General features: G+C 29.3%; 2 protein-coding genes across 2 annotated transcripts; both read right to left on the reverse strand.

Annotated features, from left to right (window-relative positions):
- Positions 1–128: 128 nt before the first annotated feature.
- LOC145183043 (uncharacterized) lies at positions 129–13,172 on the reverse strand. Its single transcript, XM_090085278.1, has 10 exons — positions 13,048–13,172; positions 7,845–8,005; positions 7,568–7,665; positions 7,008–7,316; positions 3,024–6,672; positions 2,526–2,935; positions 2,062–2,367; positions 1,708–1,980; positions 1,169–1,471; positions 129–1,056 (listed from the first exon to the last, which is right to left on the reverse strand). Exons 1-10 carry the CDS (start codon positions 13,048–13,050, stop codon positions 230–232), a joined length of 6,339 nt encoding a protein of 2,112 aa, XP_089941404.1. The 5' UTR covers positions 13,051–13,172; the 3' UTR covers positions 129–229.
- Positions 13,173–14,785: 1,613 nt separating this feature from the next.
- On the reverse strand, positions 14,786–16,181 carry LOC145183487 (glutathione-specific gamma-glutamylcyclotransferase 1-like). The gene is made up of 2 exons (XM_080058849.2): positions 15,844–16,181; positions 14,786–15,437 (listed from the first exon to the last, which is right to left on the reverse strand). Exons 1-2 carry the CDS (start codon positions 16,051–16,053, stop codon positions 14,943–14,945), a joined length of 705 nt encoding a protein of 234 aa, XP_079914975.2. The 5' UTR covers positions 16,054–16,181; the 3' UTR covers positions 14,786–14,942.
- Between the last annotated feature and the right edge of the window lie 5,211 nt (positions 16,182–21,392).

The raw sequence follows: 21,392 nt of genomic DNA on the forward strand, positions 1-21,392 counted from the left end.
AACAATACTTCAATAAATGAGTAATGAAAAAACAAAACTTGCAGTGTATAGAAAAGACTGCTGCAACAGGTTGAGATGACACAAGGAGCATTTTAGATAAACATAATTGCAGCAAAAATATTCTCATGTAATTGTTGTGTTATATTTCCGAGAACATTTTTAAAATAAATACAATTTTTTTAAAATAAATTTTCATAAGCAACAGCTTATTGACATTTTCTTTAAATATTTATAAAAAACATTGAGGACTCTTTTGAGCAACTCTACGATCAATGCCTTGCATATTTGCTAGAAGAACTGGTGTCATAATGGAATCCGAGATTGTTGATTTATAAATTGAAGCAAAAACTACGTATTGACTTCCTTTTAGATTCTTGAATGTTGTAACACTACGCACTCCATTTAAGGCAAACCTGTCAATCATTTCAAACCCGAACTCATAGCTAAACTTAAATAGAGAAACGGAAGTATCAAAGTGAACAATAATCATGTTAACAATTGACCCAAACTGGTAAATAGATGCATCAATAGCTCTTGTGGTTGGGATTGTCTGAAACCATTCAAATTTGCTTGATGCAGCGTACCAAGCGTAAACATCGACTCCTACTTTAAAAGTTGATTTGCTGCCTATAGTATAATCATGGTCGTTAACTACCACTAAATACAAAACTTTTTTTTGCCAAAAAGATGTTATATAGCTTATACCACGAGAAGCAAGTTGTTGATGTAAGGATATATTTACTCCAGATACTAAAGCAATACTAACCCAACCATGAGATGAAATGTTGTCTGAACGTGTAGCGATAGCAATAGAGTAACCTATTGGAGAAATGAATGCGTGTATTGCTCTTGAAGGTAATTGGTTAATCTGATAAAATGATGTTTGAAAAGCGTTTACTACCACTAACTGTAAGCCACCTTGTAAGTTACTTATAAAAATGTAAATAAGACTCATTTGATTCTGCAAAGAAGCATCCGTCGCTCCTGTTGTTGCTATGACAATTTCAATTTCAAAGTTTAAGCTGGTTGCATTCCATTTATAAAGTTGTGAAGGACCTGGTTAAGAAAAAAAAAATTTTTTAAGACGAAAAACAAAGATTTTTCAAAACCGAAGTAATAATAGATAATAACTGGTATGTAATTTTTAAAACTATATTAAAATCATCACCTTTTATCTTCGGACAATTTTCATCATAGTTAAGAACGAAAAGAAAAGAGGCGTTCCATACGGTCGTGAAAAATATCATTTTTCTAACATCAGCAGTTGGAATCATTTGATAGTCAACAAATTTTGCAAGGGAAGAGTTATATTTCATTATCAGGGAATCAGTGCATCGATTATTAAGATCATCTGATGGAACGGATACTGCTATAAATTCATCATCTCCGATATAAAAATATTCGACATGTTGAACTCTTTTGTGTGGTAAATTTTGTTCTAATGTAAAGAAGTCTAACTGGCTCGTACCGACTGAAAGTATATTAAAAAAAAACTTTTTTTCCATCTCTTAACAACACCAGCAAGTAGTGATAAATAAAAAAAAAAGTAATAACATGAAAAAATTAATAATAATAAAAAAAAACAACAACCCTCTAGTGATGCTTTTGTAAAAGTAAGTGAACTGCATTGTTTGTTTAATGTTGTATTTAACTGAACTTGAAATATAATAACATGAAAGATTAAAAATAAAAATAAAAAAAAACAACCTTCTAGTGATGCTTTTGTAAAAGTAAGTGAACTACATTGTTTATTTAATGTTGTATTTAACTGAACTTCAAGGCTGCTAACATTAACCGTTATATTTGGGCTTTCCATTAAAATTTCGGAGAGATCGATTCCATTAACTAAACCGCTCAATGTCGTATTACTATAAACGTAGACGTCGTTGATGAAAATTACATCACTATCAATTGTTTGATTACCATTTTTTGTTACGCGCGATTTGTTAAAAATGTTCAAATCGATACCAACAATTTTACCTGAATGCAAATTTAGTGATAATGTTATGAGTGTTTTATTAAATAAAAGTTCAAAAAAAGGATTCAAATTTACAAACTTACCCTCAACTTTAATGTTTTTGCAAACCAAATTTTCGACAAATGTTTTGTCTCCAACAACTTCTTGGTCTGTGTGCAAAGTAACAAATGTGTCGTTGTTTATCGTTAATCCGTCGACTTTTCCATCAGAAACAACAAGTTGCATTGTAATGTTTTTTAAAAATGACTTTTCTCCATGAATCTTTTGAATTAACTCGGAAGACTTAAGCAACGAGGATGAAGCCAAATCACTGATGTTAACATTATTGATTAACTTCCCCACTTTAACATCGCTGGTCGTTTTTAGTGATGATTGGAATCGTTTTTGACCTAAATGGAAATAAAAAAAATTATATTTGAAAAAAAAACAAAACAAAAAAAACAAAAAACGATAAAAGTTAACAAATAAAAATAAAACATGAAGCAGCAGTATTCACAATTGAAGATTAACTAGCAATAGAACTTGAAATCAAATACAGCCAACTTACCAAATACAATTTGTTCTGTAGTTTTTGTCAATAAATCATCTGGTAAGTTAAGTCCATTGATGTTCTCATAAACAGTCAAATTATCTACTGATAAAAGACCTGTGAAAGTTTTTGTGTTAATCACTTGATTCCCACGGCTTTTCAAAGTTGTCTCATTCAAGTTTGAAATATTTACCCCATTTATAAGACCAGTTGCAATCAAGTCACCATCTACCTGTATATCATTTGATACAGTGAATCCACTATGAAAAATTATTTCTCCTTCAACAGTTTGTTCCTTGTTTGACTGAACAAGAATTTTGGAAAATTCTTTAAGATTTACGCCATTTGCCTGCATTACCGAAGTAACATTGTTTAAGCTTATAAAATCATGGAAGGTCTTTGTAGCTGTAATTCTCTGATAATCCAAGCTAAAAAAATAAAACAACATTTCATTAACAATATATTTCAAGAAAATATATATTTTCTTACAAACCACTATTGCAAATAAAAACTTACCCCTCAATTCTTACAAGTCCTAAATTGGTAATGTTAAATCCATTTACATATGTGGAATCAATATCTGTCCCAAGCAAATTTTCTAAGAACACTTTATTCCCTTTTATTACCTGATCTTTGCTTTTGAAAACTGCTTGCTCATGTAAACGTGTAACATCAACATCGTTGATGGTACCATTAACAATAATTTCACCAAAAGACGCCGAGAAAAATGTTTTAAAACCGTCAATAGTCTGCTGCTTTGTTCTGTAAACAATATCTTTTTGCATGTCCAATCCGTTAATGTTTGAAATGTTGAAACGATTTCCTTGAACGTTACCTGAAACCGTTAGATTTTCTAGTTGTAGATTGTCGGATTTTGAAACAAAGTTGTCGAAACTTACAATATTCTCTCCACTCAGCAGATTTCCAGTAACCAATAAATCTTTATGAATTATCAAGTTTGATGAAAGCTTTAACTCGCCTTCAACAGTAATAGTTTGATTTTCATAGAAAGTGTTTGCTTCTAGTTCGGAGATGTCAATTTCGTCAATTGTAGAGGCTGTAATTAAATCTTTATTTATTTGAATGATCTCAAATATTTTATTTGATGAAATCATTTGATCTGTATTTAAAGTCACAATATCATCCTTAAGCGCATGCAAGTCAATATTATTGATATAATGAGTTGATGTATTGTAATTTGGTTGCTGAAAACAAATGCTGCCTGTAATGGTTTCATTTTTCGAAATCATCATTCCAGCAAAATTCAAATCAGACAAATCAATTTCATCAATCGTTGAGGAGACATCTAGGTCGCTTTTAACTGTTACCAGTAGGTCCTCATATGAAATGGACATAAATTGTTTTGTGGTCGAAACTTGCTGGTTTCCGTTTAACAGCATAGCATTTGTATTAAGATCGATTCCGTTGACCAATCCGTCTACAACTATATCTCCGTCTACGCGTACTTTCTGTGTAAACTCTTTCTTTCCACCAACAGTCTCGTTTCCGTACAGAGTAATTACATCTTCTTTCAACCGTCTAACTTCTATGTCGTTTATTGTACCTTTAAGATCAATGTTTTCTTTAAACACCACATTATCTTCAAATACTGCTTGACCTTGAAAAATTTGGTCGGTATTTAAGCGCGCAAAGTCACTTGGGAAATTGTAACTATTGAGCTGAGTAGTGTAAAAGTTAGATGCTACGTATAATTGGTCAATTTGCTTTCTTCCAGTAACTATTTGATCCCCATTGAAATGTAAAACTTCAGAATAGAGCTGATTCAGGGAAGAAAAATTATCATTATTTATCATGCCTTGGATTGTGGAATTGTAAATTACAACTTCATCTAAAGAGAGGTCATCAATATTCTCTTCATTATTCACATGAACAGCTGCGTCAACAAGTTGTGATATATCAACGTCGTTTATTGTAAAATTTTCTCCAACAGTGAAGTTTCCGGAAACGCGAAGAGACTCTGCAAATGTTTTTGATCCAAAAATCTCTTGATCGCTATCTAATGTCACTAATTCATTTAAATCCATGCCATCTATCTTTCCTGAAACAGCTAAGTCTTTTTTTAATGTTAAATCACCTTCGAATAACTTTAGGGCAGTTATGTTTCGATCTTCTGAAAGTTTGACGTAATTTGAAGGATCAACCCCATTTACTAACCCGTCTACATTCAAATCTGTTTCAATTTGAACCGTTGAATTAAAAATCTTGTTTCCGTAAATAGTTGTTAAATTTTCTTTAAACCCAATTTTTTCTCGGAGCTCTTGAAGATTGTAATTGTTTACATTAACCGCAACATTTATTGAATCATCACTGAAAATGCTATCAAACTGTTTGAAACCTGTTATAACTTGATCTGTTGATTTAGTAAAAGTATCTGAAAAAACATCTGAAATTTGAAGATCATTTATACTGCTGTTAATGAAGATATTACCTGCACTAAAAGGTGCGTTGAATATATTTTCACCTAGGATAACTCCTGGCCGATCTGAGAGCAATACTTCTTCTGTTAAATTGAGACTATTTATAAATCCAGTGTTCATGTTGTTACGCACAATAGTTTTTTGTTTAAATGTCTTGGCAGCAGTAATGCTTTGCTTAGTGTTGTTAATAACAAGATCTTTTTCAATAAAAAGTCCATTTAAAGATCCGAGTTGGATTTCAGCTGCAGTAACTTTGCAGTTGAAAGTTTTCTTCCCAAATATAATAGAAGGCTCCGTGTCAGTTACTAAATCATTTATCAAAGACGTGAACTCAATTTCATTTATTGCATTTAAGTTAGAGTCGGCTTCAATATCCATGCTCTCAACTAATAATTCGTTGAACGTCATGTTTGCTGTTATATTTTGCAGTTGATCTAAAGTCATGAACTTATCTTGATGGTCCAAAATATTGTTAACAGTTTGGTTTAGTTGGCTGAAATTTGAATATAGTTCATCCACAATAACATGAGAAAAACCTGATGGGTCTGCTATATCCGTTTCATTATCAAAAATATGCAGAATACTTCCGTTTGTTATTATTAGTTTACTGACATTCCCATTGTTAATAAATACTGTATTGAAAAAGTTCTTCGTACCAGTTATTACTTCATCTTCATTTGTTTTCACTGCATCATTTAATGCATCTTCAGCATTGGAAAGCATTTTTTTAACTTCCTCCAAAGTGTTATTTAGCTGAATTAATTTAGCGTTAACTTCCCTAGTAAATAAGTCAATTGGACTATCTGTAAAGAAGACTTCATAAGTAATTTTATAAACAGAACTTCCTTTACTTGTATCATTCGCTCCAATCATCAAAAACAAGTATGATTCTTCAGTGGTAAAAACCTGCTTGGAAAATGTTGCTAAAGACAAAGGATTGGGTCGGAAATTCGATCCAACATCGCTCAAGTGATAAATTGAAAATGGAGCAATTTTAAAACTTTCCTTCACGTGTGAAAACGTATACAAGCCAACTTGGTCTACATTATCTCTTTGGTCTGCATAAAAAAGTAAAATATCTTGCATGCAATTTGGCACTGCCAAGCTTTGCCATTTTTTTGCTCCAAATGTTTCTACTGATTGAATGAGATAATACTTTCCATTGATGAACTTATAAATATCGGAGTAGACACCTAAAGATTTGTTATAAACAGTCCCCATCGCTTCATTTGCTACCACTAAATAATCTTCATTACTTAACAAAAAGTGTTTCATATCTCGTGCGCCATGTGTTGGAAGATACTGCATTATATCAAACGACTTCGTTTTGTCATTATAGATATAAATGAAAGAAAAAATGTCTAAGTTTCCGATGTTATCACGGTAATTTGTCACTGTTATATAGGTTTTTAGATTAAAGGTGTAAGACTCGAGATCCACAACTCCTGATCCTGGTAAACTTGAATAGTAGTGAAAAAAGTTCGAGATAGGGTCATAGCGTTTCACAATCACTTGGCTTGCAGAATTATATTGCTTTCCATTAGGTGTGGTTATAAAGTAAGATCCTAGCATGAGGTAAGTAGTCTGTTGAACTTCCACATATTTTATAGCGCGTATATTCTGGTCTGGAAATTCTTGAATTTTGATAAACAAGAATAAAGGTGAAGGGCCAATTTCGTAAACCGATACTTTAGTTGGATGCGTGCCATCATTTTCTTCAACATATCCTTTATGCAATAAAAATTGATAATAAAGATAAAAATAAATAAGATGAATAGTACTAAAGCCAGAAAGTCAGATTTATTTATATATACTTACAATGGTGCCTGCTGGAATAATTAAACGAAAGGATATTTTTTATATAATCAATGTTTATAGAAATCAACCTCAATAACCTTTTTAAGGTCATAATCGGGGAGATCGGATGCTATAGGCTAAGTTCTCATGCTCATAGAAGTTGGAGTGTAACAAAATGAAGGAATACGCACCGCACATTTGGATAAAAGAGGTTAGGGTATCTACAAATGTAAATTTCTATAATAAATGTATGGTACTACCCTACCTGCCACAGCTAAGAAATGTTTGTGTTGAGCTGGAGTAATGCTTGCTTTAAAGGATTCTATCTCATAAGGAGCATATTCTTCTAAAACCTGGTGAATGACAAACTCATCAGTGGAATCATTATAACGCCATATTATCACATTTGAGAGATAAGAACCATTTATACTTCGATAGTTTGCAATTGCAAAAAATATGGATCTTTCTGGAGCGTACACTGTATTCTCTGTTTCTATTTCAATTGGTACAATATCTGCAGGTTCAGACATGAAAGGGACTTTAGGAAACGGTATTGAAGATTTAACATCCAACTCTGAAAAAAATTTAAAAGATAAAGTCTTTTACTACTGAAACAAGACAAAAGATTATGACTGTTATATCGATATACTCATTGTACTTGGAAATGCTTGATTAAAAACATAAAGAAAGATTGTATAGATGTTAAACAAAAAGAAAGATTGTATAAATGTTAAATTTCACCTCCTCGAAAATAAATATAAGTAATCAAAATACCCTCGTGAAAATAAAGTTAAACTTTTTTGTCAAACAAAAGAACCAAAAAACCTTCTCTATTTCCGGCCTGTTGAGCAGTTTTAATAGTGTACAAATTTAAATTTGATCGTCGTTTACGAACATGATGCTGATAGGTGTGCTCTGCATCACTGAAATTTAGTTAAAGATTATTTGTACAGATAACTATTTGAAATAAGTCAAAAAAATGTATTTAAAACGAAAGTGATCAAATTATTTGATTCAAGTAAAGTTTTTTTAGTCTAGTGATTACTTACAGAAATTAACAAACTAAAGCTATATAATAGACCCTTAGTACTCAAATTCTTACATAGATGGTTGCATATCGCGATGTAGACTGTGTGCGTTATAAAAGTTATCAATCAATTCAAGACTGGACATATCAAGACTGTGTTTAAAGTTTTCAATAATTTCAGATGATGATAAAACCATAGCAAGAAGGGAAGCCATGAAAAAAGCCTCCGGTAAATCCTAAAAAGAAAAACACTTTTAAAAAGAATCAGGTAAAATCAAAAATAGTTCACGAGAAACTTTGAACGACAGTAAACCTGAAGACCGCAGTGGATTAAATCCTCATAAATATTGATTACCATTTTGACAGTGAACTGTGTCAAAAATATCTGAAGCATTAATTATATATTTTTTGATATTTAGCTTTATCTTAACTGATGCTAAGCTATAAATACCAGGTATGATAGCGTAATATTATACCTTAAAAAATTAACGTTTTTTCCTTTTTTTTTCACATAAAAAGAAAATATATTTACACGATCCCTCCTTTTACCCAACCTTTCCTCTTATAAGTATATTTACACGATCCAACCTTTTACCCAACCTCTCCTCTTATAAAAGTTTAGGTAAACGCGCAACAGTAAAACAAAAAATTATAAATCAAACAAATTTTAAACGATAAAATGAGAAACAACAAAACGATAAACGGCGAAACAAGCAAAGAAAGTTAAACCTAACTAATAATGATAATAATTAAAAAGAAAAGTAAACATAAATGAAAAGGATGATGATAATAAAGAAAGGTAAGCATGCATAAAAATACCTTTGTAATACATTTGTCCATTTACAATCGATATACTGTTATACACAAATTATTGCATTAGTAGTCATATGCAATTTAGAATTTCACAATAATCGTAAAACTCATTTTCGTTTATGAATACCGATTTCAATCAAATCTTTTTTAAGTGATACTAAAATCTCCCTGGGCAAACCTCCCTGACACTAAAATCTCCCTAGAAAAATGATAAGTCCAACGCGTTATAATAATCAACACTAACGTCAGCTCAACGTCGGAAAACTGGCACATAATGCAACTGCCTATATGAAAACGGACCGATTAAAATTGAAAATATTAAAAGGAAAAGTTGTTCGCGTAAGAAACACAAAAAGATAAAAGATAATAAGAGGGAAGAGGAAAATATTAATTGCAAGTTAAAAGTCTTTAGTTTCTTAAAAAAACAAAAAAAAACAAAAAAAACAAAAAAAAAAAAAATCTGAAGCGATAAACTTGAAATCTGAAGGTATACACATGATGTTTCCTTCAAATTTAACTTAGATTTATCGATTTATCATTTTATAAATACCGTTACGAAGAGTCTCAATCCAATTGAGAACCTCTGAAATGGTATTAAAAAATCTGTGAATATACAGAAGGTAAAAAAATTCACAGTTATAGGAGTACGTAAAGGATAGATGGAAAATAAATTGAAGCTAAAAAGCTACCAAATGTTAGTACTGTTTAATCAATATAACCTTAATACTAATTTTAAGCGCTCGAAACATTTAGTAAGAACGAGCTAAAAAATATTTTTAAAATTAATTTAAATGTAAAAATAATTTTCAAAGATATAACAGTAATAAAAATTCAAGAAATTTGGATTTCTGGTTCTTTGAAAAGTAAATAAAAATATTGATTATTTTTTAGAAAATTTTAAAAATGAAAAGTAAAACATTTTTCTTCTAAACTTTTAACAACTATCAATATTTATTTTATCTTTTTTAATGATCATGAAAGATGAGGCTTGTTTTGTTAAGTTAGTGGATGAGAGAATGGAAAACAAGTGGTTTTTCATTTATGTGATTCATACTCACTATACGCATGCACATTACAGCAATATAACACGTTTTAAATGAGGTTGTGAAGGACGTCTTGCAAAGTATGAAAAGTTGTTAGCAAAAAAACCATAATTTTTGTAATATTGTTTAGAAAGTTTTATTGGACCTTGTACCTATGTTGGTTTACAGTGTCTAACATTTTGTGAGGAAGGGAAAAGAACATGTTGAGAAAAGAAAGAAATTTAATCATTAGTCTATAACTTTTACTCCACCATTTTTACTCCACCATAATACTCATGGAATAAATCAAAGTGCAAGACAGCTAAAATAAAAGTTGGAAGCGCCTACACAAACTGTGTGAAAGATAAAACAATTGCACAATTGCAGTTTCAATTTAATTTCGCAATTACAACTAGAGATAAAGATAATAAAATGTTTTAAGCATCGTGACCATTTTTTTGTATTTTATGATTTTTCGCTAACGAGTCGAGACCTGAGACAAGCTATGAAATAAAGTTTAAATAAATCAAAATGAAAAACTAGTAAAATCTTTTTTAGAGAATCATTATTCAGAAGTTGAGGTCACAACACTAAAGGAACTTTAGTGCTACATTGTGCATAATTTTACTGCACTCGCTGATAACTTTCCTGTAAGAAACTTCTCGTTGTGACTGCGAGGACTTTATGTTCAAACCAGTGTTATGCGAACCACAGCTCATTAACTCAAAAAAACTAAAACTTACATAAGTTTTAACTCAAAAAAACTAAAAATTATTTAAGTTTTAGTTTTTTTGAGTTAATGAGCTGTGGTTCGCATAACACTGGTTTGAACATAAAGTCCTCGCAGTCACAACGAGAAGTTTCTTACAGGAAAGTTATCAGCGAGTGCAGTAAAATTATGCAGAAATTATGCATAAAGCAAAATTATGCATAAAGCAGAAATTCTAAAAAAAATCTGCAAGTCTATCTTGCGTACCAGAAAAGTTTTTTTTCGGATTTAAAGCAAGTAAAATCAATTTTTTTCAAGGTCGTGTAGAATATTATATTTTTATACAAAGTTATTTTTTTTATGCAAAGTACAATGCAAGAGTTTTAGCAACAGAATAGAATTACAGAAAAAACGCTGCGCTTTTTTAAAACAACTTTTTATCTTTTATTTACTGTTAATTTGCAGTAAAACATTTTTCTGTTTTAAAATTTTTGTTCAGGGTCATGAAAGTTAAAAATATATTTAGAAGAAATTCTAGTTTTTCAGTTGAAAAAAAATAGGTGATGGCTAGTGATAGTGGATTTCTTTGCCAAGGTTCTTAAGCTGTTAATTTATTAAAAATCTTTTCTGTCTGAGTTTTCTGAAGCCGAAGTAAAAGCCGTTATTTACGTTTTTACAAATTTTCACAGCTGCTCAACATTCACAAAAGGCTCAGGACAGCTTAGAAGCAGTTGTTTATGGTTTCTACGGAAACAACATAGTTGATAGACAATAACAAAAACTTTTTGGAACTATTGTTTATAACTATAAACTCATGGGTTGCATCTTTTTAAGTGCAAATATTACATACTGGTTTGAACCAATTCAAAGACAGCATGAGAGAATATTCGGTAAAATACTCAGTAGTTGTTCATTTTAAGTTTTTTTTTAAATGATTCAAATTCCTAACTAAAATTTGTTTCATTACGGCATCCAATAAATTTAAAGAAATATTTACTTAAAATTGCTTATTTCATTCTGATGGCTGCATTAGCAAATATTTTCGGGTAAAAAGTTTTTAAGTTAGCAATGTGGAAGAAGTAACAATTAGTTATGCTGAACCCAGATTTAAGAAATTTATTGAGTGGTGTTAAATATGCTAATTTTTCTAGGCTCTCGTGCAGAAATGACTTAAGCTAGTTACAATATCTAACCATCATAAAATTGTGTTTTAATCATCAAGTCTATTTTCAGTAATCTGACAAAATATCATAAAGCTTAAAATAAATTATTTTGGGCTTGGCAAGTATTAGGTTGCTAAAGTATTCAAAACACGTGTATCAATACATTAATTAAAACCTAGTGCTTTAGGTTTTGTAATACCAGAAAACACTGCGATTATTGTCATGACAAAAAAAATACACAAAAATGTATTTTTGAAGTTCAGCGCATTTCTTTTTTAAATTAAAGAACTAATGCTACATTTCCGAATGAAAGACTTATTTTTATCAAAGCGAAAAATATTTTGAGAAGAAAAATATCGCAGTGAATAAATAAACTCATTTTTTGTTTTTATTTAATCATTAGGAACATGAAAGTAAGGATTTAAAAAAAGTTATGATATACGTCAGATAAATATGACTTATTACCTCTAAATTGTTAGTATAAATTTCTTAAGCCATTTTTTTCATTAAGCAGGATTGTAAATTTATTTTATTCTCTCTCCGTCTGACGGATCTGACAGATCGGAGAGGTAAAAAATGAAAGAAAAGAATTTAAGACGTATCAACAGTCTTGGCCGTAGTCAGGGAATTTTATGCCTTCCGCTACCCAACTTATAAAAACTTTGAAGATCCCAAAAACTAGAAAAATAAATCTTTTATAAATCTTTAGTTAAAATTAAGCAAATTATTATTTTTTTTTTTTTCTTTTTTTTTTTTTAACTTTTGTATAATTACATAATATATATTTAAACAAATATCAAGCATACATAATTCTTTGGTATCAAAGAAATTATTCATTAGAAAGATTGCTAGAAGATAAAAAATGTCATTTTTATAACGATCGTGGAAAAATACTCTTATAAACTTCCTTCCCCCAAATTTCTAATTCTTTGAAAAAAAAAAAAGGGATATTTTTTTTTTCCATAGCTTATACAGATTATTATAAGTAAAAAATTTGACTTAAAACTTCAACGAAGCAAAATAATAATAATAATAAAAAAAAAACAATAACAAATTTTTAAAACTTATGCCATTTAAAAAGTGCAAACTATTTTCTAAGATAATATCTTTTCACTTTCTCTTTTTCCTATTTACTTCAAACGTTACTTTTTATTTTGTTATAAAACACTGTATTTACTTCAAACGTTATTTCTTATTTGTTATAAAACACTGTATTGACGTTTATTCTTATTTTCATATTTAATTTTCAAATTAATTATTTTTTGAACGTAATTTTTAACCTATTTTCGTAATCAAAAATTCAATCTCTTTGCAATCACAAAGTTAAACTCAATTTTATCACTTACATATCAAGTATCATTCATAAACATTGTTTGTGAAACAAACCGTGTTTTTGACGCAATCCTAAAACTTCTTTCCCTAAACTTGATTGTAAAATGATCTGAACTTGTTTATTAAATGAGTTTTTTTTTATTAAACAAGTGTTTATTAAACAAGTTCAGATCATTTTAGTATTACATTAAAAACACGGATTCATATCAAGTACAAAATATTTAAAACAGTTTGCTTACCATTTCCCTCCTTAAGTCTTTACTTTACAGAGAAATAAGTATTGTATGAAAACTTATATTGAGTAGTAAAGAGAATTGACGAGAATAAACCCCACGGGAATAGTGTTTTTTTTTTTTGTGTGTGTACTAACTGTTTATGTTTATAGCAATTGGGTTTAGAAAGTTTTTTTTAACTAAATTACTGTTTAATTCCTATGAGAGAAAGTGCTTTTAACTTGAAATGCAATTGAAGGTTCATAGTGATTACGTTTAAAAAAAAACAAAAAAATGTAGTGTTTAAAATTAGTGGCTCATCCCGAACAAAATTGGTCGAAAATAATGGTGAATCATGGTGCATCGGCTCATATTTTTAACAATTCCCACTATACCTTAGTTTACTTTTTTCTGTTATGCATTAATAAAACCAAAGTAATGATCAAGTAAATTCCGATTCACAAAAATAAATTTCTTTTTAACTATGCACTAACTTTAAATTATGCAATAACTTTAAATTATGCAATAACTTTTGAAAGCTATTTTTGAACTTTTAATGACAACCTGTTAAAGAAGCAACGTTTGAAATATTTCCAAATGGTTAAATTTACGAAAGAAGTTTTTCCTTTAAGTAATTAGTTTCTTGGATACTGATACCATGGATAATAATGCCATGGTAGTAACCAATAAAAACAGGTAATCAAATCAAACGAACAACGTGCTGTCTGGTTGCTCAATCATCAAAAAGTGATAATTTTTATATTTACAATATCAATCATTAAGCGTTTATAATATCTTTTATCTCATTCTCTTCTAAAAAAAATTTTCTCTTCAAAAGTATATGGTTTTAATTAAGTTCTTAGGGCTTTTTTAAAAAAAACTTTTACTTTACAAATGCATCCAACATTTCGTGTAAAAAAAATTTAGCTTTAATTTTGGTCTTTACATTTTCACTTTTGTTTGAATGACAACAAATGTTTCTGACTCATTAGTGGCTTCTCAGTTATTTGTTTCAAAGGAAACATTATAAGCAAAATGCATGCACTTCCGTGCCGCATCGCAGAAGGGTATTTTTATCACCATTTTCGGCCTCTGGAAGGCGTAATGTTTTCATTGTAAAACTTATTGGTTGTGACGAATGAACGCAAATTTGCATATTGCGTTTTTGTATTTATGTTTATTGGCAACACAGAGTTGTTGCTACTATCAAAAAATGGTAAAAAATATAACAAAATTTGATTCAGTCTTTAAGAAGGATTTTGTCTGTTAAATGCTATTCCCATGTTACTAATGAGGAAACATTTAAAATTTAAGAAAAATGTTGTGTACTTCTTTAAAAAACAAGGTTTGAACAAAAGAATACTTTTTCAAACAGGTGATTAAATGGAGGAGAGGAGAGGGTGAAGGGTTTGTAATTAAGTGCTGTCGAAATTTGGGAAAAAGTTATAGACCGAAACAATTTGGTACGGAAGAGTTCCAGGAAAAAATTTTTCCTTTCAGAAAAAATACTTCCTTGCGTTTTTAATGTCTTCTTAAGCGAATTACCTCATTGTAATTATTTTATTTTCACGTTTTCAAAAACGTTCACCAGAATGTAAAAACGAATTTTCAAAATATGTGAGAATGATTCAATTTGATTAAGTCAAATACGACACAGATTGTACTTTTCTTTAAGCCAAAGTTTTAGTGTGAATCAATTTCATAATTTATAGTACACATTTCCCTACAAAATTTTGTATAAAAATACTATGCTAGGTGAATATATCGGAAGTTTTTTTTTTTTCTTTTTGACTGATGTTGTCACAAATTTATATATAAAAAATATATATATATATATTCGATGAGTAAAAAAAGAAAACAGACAAACCGAATATAAACAATTCGAAAATAGAACCTAAAAAATTTATCAATTTAGAAAAAACCTACGATACTCGTAGAACTATAGTTTTTAAAGCTTCATCGTCGTATTTCTTTTCCTCTATACTAAAGATTTTTTTTCTGAAGCTGTCATATTCTAAAAGTTTATGCCACGGCAACACGTTCTTTGTGTGTAAACCTATTTTAAACCGAACAAGTTTATCTAAATCGTAAAGGTGGTCATCCTTTTCTTCAGGCAAATTCTCGCGCATAAAATCTGTCAGTCTTAACAAATATTCAATATTGTGGCCGACCGCACCGTATGATTGTATGATATTTTCAGCAATTTCTTCTAACGAAGATTCGCCGAGAAACAACGGATTTTGAGGTGTTGCGTAATACACTACCGAATATAAAACGTCACTTGCATCTTGTATATGAACAGGAACAATGCTAATATCATAATGACCTAATTTTTGCTCGCGTGTTTGCAGCGAGTCCAACGCCTTGCGAATTTTATCTACGCCATTTATGACGAAAACTCTTCCCCAGCAACGACCCTAAAAATATAATTTATGTTTATTATTTATTGCTATGGATAAAAATCCTAATTTGTTTTTTTTCAAAATTTCTAATGAAAATCAAACGTAATTTAAGTAGATTAAAATAAAAATGAAACGCAAATTAAGCTCTTTCAGTTTCAACGCTTAAGAGTAGATTTAAATTTTATCTTTAACGACAATCTTTTAAAGAAGAAACAAAGCAGGTAATCTCTTGAGAAATTATTACAAAGTTTTGCCATTTTGTAATACTTTCTCTTCTTAAAAAAATCGAAAATTGTTATGAGGGCTTAATGCCATTTTAAAAATAACTATGTTTTATACCTTTTATTCAAAAATTGGAGTTTTTTAAAGTTTTTTTTAAAGAATTTTTCAAACTAATTAGAATATATTAGTTTATACGTACGTCATGCACTTTTGTCATTGTAAGCACTCTGCCCGGTTGTTCTAGCGTTCCTCTGTGATATGTACTACCTTGCCAAAATCTTCTTTCGTAACCGCTTATGTAGCCTAGATAAGAAGTGTCATATTCAAAGTCTGGATTCCATACCAAAGAGCCATAGCCAAATATGTTAATGCAACCTTGAGTTTTTAGCAACTCCTCTACGATCGCCATGATGCCACTTTAACTTTTAATTAAATTTGAATGTTGATCACATTTTTATAGAAAAAAACGAGGATGATGAAAAAAGCCCTCGGATTTCATAACTTTTTTTTTTCCGAACACAGGTGCAGTGCTTAAAGTGTTTGAAAACATTTTTCATTGGCTGAAGAATTCTCTAAAAAGATATAAGTTCTCTGATTGGTTCACTGAACCGCATAAACTCATAATTAAGATAATCTATATTGAAAGATAATTATACAGATGAGCAAACGTTTTCAATAAATAATAAAAAACGCATCCTGTTTTTAGTGTTCGTAAACGACAGTTAACAAAGAGTTATAAATCTTTTTGTCTGCCGTTAAACTTCCTTCATGAAACGTTAACAAATATTCAAAAGAAATATAATGCTTTAAATATTTATAATGTCTGAATTTTTTTCGGAACTTTAAGAAACTAGTTTATAAGAAATAAGTTCTAGAATGCTTAAGAAACTATCAGTGCTAAGTTACTTTTCGATAAGAAACCTATTTTATTGTGAGTTCGATTAATATTTCCCAGTTTGTGTTTTCTGTTTTTGTGTTCAGGGACAAACCTGAGGATTACATAACATTGAGTTGATGTTTTGATGGAATTCAAACAATTTTAGTTGACTCTGAAACATTTCATCCTGTTAACACGCTTTCAAATTGCATTTTATTTACTTTTTCTCTCTGTTGATAATCTGAAACTTAACAAACCCTTTAGAAACTTTTAATAAAAGAGTTGTAAAAAAGAAATTTAAAATGAGAAGCTTTCTTGTGCTACCTCGTTTGCTTGGTTTTTAAAAAAAAGGTGAAAAAACAAAATTTAAAAATGTTTGTATTGCAATATACAAGACGGCCAGATAAAGTAAAAAGAGCAATAAGCACTGAATTTTCTCCATTTTCTAAAGCTTTCATTAAAAAGAAAGAAAGAAAAAGGAGGTTAGAGCATGAAGAACAAAGGCAGCGGGAGAACAGAACGGCCAGACAACGAGAAACAAACCAAGCAAAAAAAAAAAGAAAAAGAAAAAGAAAAAGATAATACTTCAGGACTTGTCTTGTGTTACATTTCCCAAAATACTTGGAGGACTAAGATCTATCTACGCAACAAAACAGATTTAGATCTTACAACAAACATTTACAGTTTCAACGAAGCTTAAAAAGAACCAGTTGCAGTTAGTAAAAAAGAACCAGATGCGAATTAGTCAAAGTAAAAAGATAAAAGAGTTACAAAAGACGATTCAGATAATGATCAGAAATTGTTATGCCTAGGCGACAGATTTAGTGTTAATATTTGTTTGAGCACCCCACTGAAAAAAAATTTAGATTGCCATATATCTTCAGCAATTTTTCAGTTCCTTTTCGGTCGAAAGATTGCGTTTTTCTTTTGCTATCAAAATAAATAAAATTTGCAATATTTTGAATAATTTAAAATATTAAATCAATTTTATTAAAGATCGAGTACATTTTTTTAGTATAAAAATTATTAATAATATAAAAAAGTCGTAAAATACTCGAGCCAAAAAGGTTCTTGCGAAAGGCAAGAAGCTGAAGTTACATCTCAGATTGCACTTTTCAAGTACTCGCATTATGCAAAATGATGATAAACTGATGTTATTATTATTTCTTTTTGTAGTAGTGATACTAATAGTGCTGCACAATATAAAAAAAAACCCCTGAAAAACACAGTTTTGCTTAATTAAATGACAAAGTAGTAGAAGAAGAAAAGCAATATATGAAACATTTTGTTTTTGTTTGAGAACTCTTCTTAAAAAAAACGAAGAAAGGGGGAGAGGATATTTTTTTAAAATATAATGCCAGAGTTACATAAAATAGTGATAAAAATTTTTCTAGTTAATAAAGCCAGAACAAGTTTTATGAGGTTGCGATAACCCCATTAACATTTGATTATTTTTTTAATGCAAAATTTTATCGTAGCACACGGTTTTGAAGTTCTGTTTGTTAAAATAAATAAGGTAGTGAAAGTTTACAGTTGATGTTTTTACCAACGTCAAAGCAATCCATTTTTTATCATTAAATTTCTTGTTAAAGCATCGAACAATAAAATTAGTGAAACAGCTTACCTACTTCTTGTTTATTTTAAAAGCTATACATTGAAATATTATACTAACTTTCAACTTTGAAGAAAGCTTAACGAGTTGTGCTTCATGTTTTTGTTTCCTTGATTTATTATTGTTTTGTTCTAATGAGAAAACAAAGATAAAGATGATGTTCGATTGCGCAATCCACAAAGAGATTGTTTTTTGGTAATCAACACTTAAAATCTTTAAAGTATACTCAATTTGATACATCATCCTTGTTTATCAGCCAACTCCAGAAATATCTTATTCTCTGAAATAACTGAAACATCAGTCTTTAAATGGTTTTTCCCCTGCATTATGTCCCTTCAATTTTGCAAAGGTTGTAGCTATTGGAAAAAAAAAAAAAAAAAATTTCCATTTCTAAATGATCAATTCTAAAACATGGTTTAAGATGAATAATATGTTGAAGATGGATTCAAAATAAACAGACGTTCTTAAGAAGGATAACCAATAGAAATTAAAAACCATGCACAATCTTTAACACTTTAAGGTCAGAATCTTTTTGATTAAAAAAGAATAGGTGGAAAAAGTTTACAAATATGCTTCAAAAGTATTTTGATATGGCTATCCGACAAACTGTAAATAACTCATATGCATTACAAAAAGCTGCTTAGACAGTTTTATTTTGCAACTGTGACATAAGTGAAGAGTTAGAGACAAACAAACTTTACCCATAAACTAAAAATAGTTGATGTTTATGAGTGATAAAATAAAAAAAAGTATTTATGGCAGAGTAATAAAAAAAACAGGTGTAAAATTACCATTAGTAATTCAAGCAGTACTTATCCCTATATTTAGAGATTCAGGAAGTGAAACCATGTCGTCAAAATGAGTGCAACCTTGAAGTAACAAAGTCTCAATATTACGATCTGGAAGAGATCTTTGAAAATATTTTTTTATTGACAAAAAAGTCCTTGAATTTAGTGTGAACTCTGCTGTTGTTGCATTTAATGATGGAAGCACAGCAGTTGAAATGGCTATGTGTATTTGAGGTATTGAACCAAATATATTTATGCAAGAAAGAAAATAAAATAAGCTGGGCTTAATACTTAGAAAGATTGCATAAACTGGGCTTTAATAAAATTAAAAAAATTATCAAGAAATCAAGTACTTTGCATAAACTACAAAGAATGCAGCTTTGAGCTATACAATTCTTGAGAAAGAACTAGAAAAGTACCCACAATATAATAATGAAGGATTTTAATGTCAATTATACTGTAAATAATGTATCAAACTTTTGTTTTATTTTTGCGTTTTTCTCAAATTCTACTTTTTCAAATTTTAAAATATTTTTATTTTATAACAAGATGGTGACTTCGAATTTTCAGCATGCTTTCATTTTTAATTGACATAGGTAATGAACCAAAATTACAAATAATTCTTGTGTAAAAGTGTGTTTACTAGATTTTTTCCTTACATTGATTTTTATTTAAAATTTTTAGGAGCTATAATAAGTTGCTTTATAAATGTTCCATGCGTCTAATGCATCTCCAATGAATTATTTTAGTTCATAAACTTTACCTATCTTTTAAGAATATAATCTGAAATTTTTAGCCTTAATGATTTTATCGAAGTGAAGATACCTTGCTTTATAGGTAAACAACAAATTTTTTTTTTTTATATAGATAAGAGTAACAACTTTTATCTGGGATTATTGGCATAATCATGAGTCTAGACCCCTCACTTTTTAAGTGTTCAAAAGAGTAAGGGGGTTTCAATAAATTTGGATAATTCCACTTTTTAAATGTTATGTGTCATCTAAAAGTGTTTACTTAACTTTTCATTTTAGTTTTATGAGACAATCTTAGCTGATGTCATTAACATCAAAATAAAAATCTTTGAGACACCCTTGAGACCACCAACCACAAGAATAGACATGCCTATTCCTTTACTACCTTTTAGTGCATTCTCCCCTCTTTTATTCCCTTCCCTGCAACCCACTCTATAATACATTTTGGGTAAAGGCAGTTAATTTGGCTATTAGAAAAATTTAGCACATCCTCCAAATATGACAAAAAATTCAAAACAGTTTGTAACGTCTTTCAAGGGGGTGCATACTCACTTTAGGGAAATTAATCTTTTGTATATATATATATATATATATATATATATATCTATATATATATATATATATATATATATATATATATATATATATATATATATATATATATATATATATATATATATATATATATAGTATGCAACAAAATTATTCATACACCTCGCATGTTACTAAACTTTGTTTTCATATTCTAACGTGTTTATTCTTTATTGCTGTGAAAAAATATGTGTAAAGATGACAATAAAGAATGATTTTGTGTTGATAATTATGATGTTAAGTTATTATGTTTGGCTATATTTAGTATTAAATTGATTTATTAAGTGCTTTAGTGCTGTTTTGATTGTTTTTGCTGGTAAGTTATTTAATTTTGTCTGTCTGCACTAAAGACGGAAAATTTAAAATAATTAAATAACTACTTCTTTTGTTGTATTTCAAAAGTTATCCAAAATATGCCTAAAAGCTACGAAATTTGTGTTGATGTACGGCAAATGTATTTATGTAAATATATTTATCATGTATTAGAAGCCAACATCAACCACCTAACATCTTATACGAGCTGTGACGAAGACTTATTTGCGTGTGAAAATATATCTCTTAAGACAGAATTAGATCTCTAATTAAAAGTATGCCACGGCGATGTGGTGGTAACACTTGTTATTGATAAGTCAAAAGTATTTCAAATGAAACTGTATTTGTGTGCATTACAATAATAATCATTTTAATCATTGATTTTACTAATTGAACCATTATTTTTGGTTTTAGTTGTTTTTTTTTACCATTCTCAGAGTCAATTTTATTATTATCATCAAAATAATTCTGTTTATGTGTTCTATTCTTAAGGTGGTAGACTGCTAAAAAAAAAATTTTAAAATCTGACATTATTCCAATTGATTTTCTCATTTTAAACACGATAAATAGGACTAAAAAAAAAAAAATTTTTTTTTTTTTTCCTCTTTCTAATTTTTGGGCAAATTTAAGTGTTTTTAGGCCTAAAAAGTGAAAAGTTCTTGGAAAAGATATCTCAAAAAGTAAAATATATCAAGTCTCAAAATTTTACAGTTGTGTACCTTTTAAGTAGATAAATGTCCTGAGATAAACAAAAAATTTGAATCTTTTTCAATTTCGATGCACCATAAGCTTTTTCTATGCGTCTAAATTTAGGCC

This window comes from Hydra viridissima, unplaced genomic scaffold (assembly GCF_058129835.1).
Source record: "Hydra viridissima isolate aposymbiotic clone 2 unplaced genomic scaffold, HvirCarnegie_v1 scaffold_4, whole genome shotgun sequence".
Classification (NCBI taxonomy): domain Eukaryota; kingdom Metazoa; phylum Cnidaria; class Hydrozoa; order Anthoathecata; family Hydridae; genus Hydra; species Hydra viridissima.

Bases quoted from the DNA above. Each gene is read 5' to 3' on its own strand.
- LOC145183487 (XM_080058849.2), bottom strand. From the start codon at position 16,053: ATGGCGATCGTAGAGGAGTTGCTAAAAACTCAAGGTTGCATTAACATA. The intron at 15,438-15,843 runs GTACGTATAAAC...TTATATTTTTAG, and splicing joins CAATGACAAAAGTGCATGAC to GGTCGTTGCTGGGGAAGAGT.
- LOC145183043 (XM_090085278.1), bottom strand. The intron at 7,317-7,567 runs GTTTTTTGGTTC...AATTTTTTTCAG, and splicing joins ACAGGCCGGAAATAGAGAAG to AGTTGGATGTTAAATCTTCA. The intron at 2,936-3,023 runs GTAAGTTTTTAT...TTATTTTTTTAG, and splicing joins GGACTTGTAAGAATTGAGGG to CTTGGATTATCAGAGAATTA.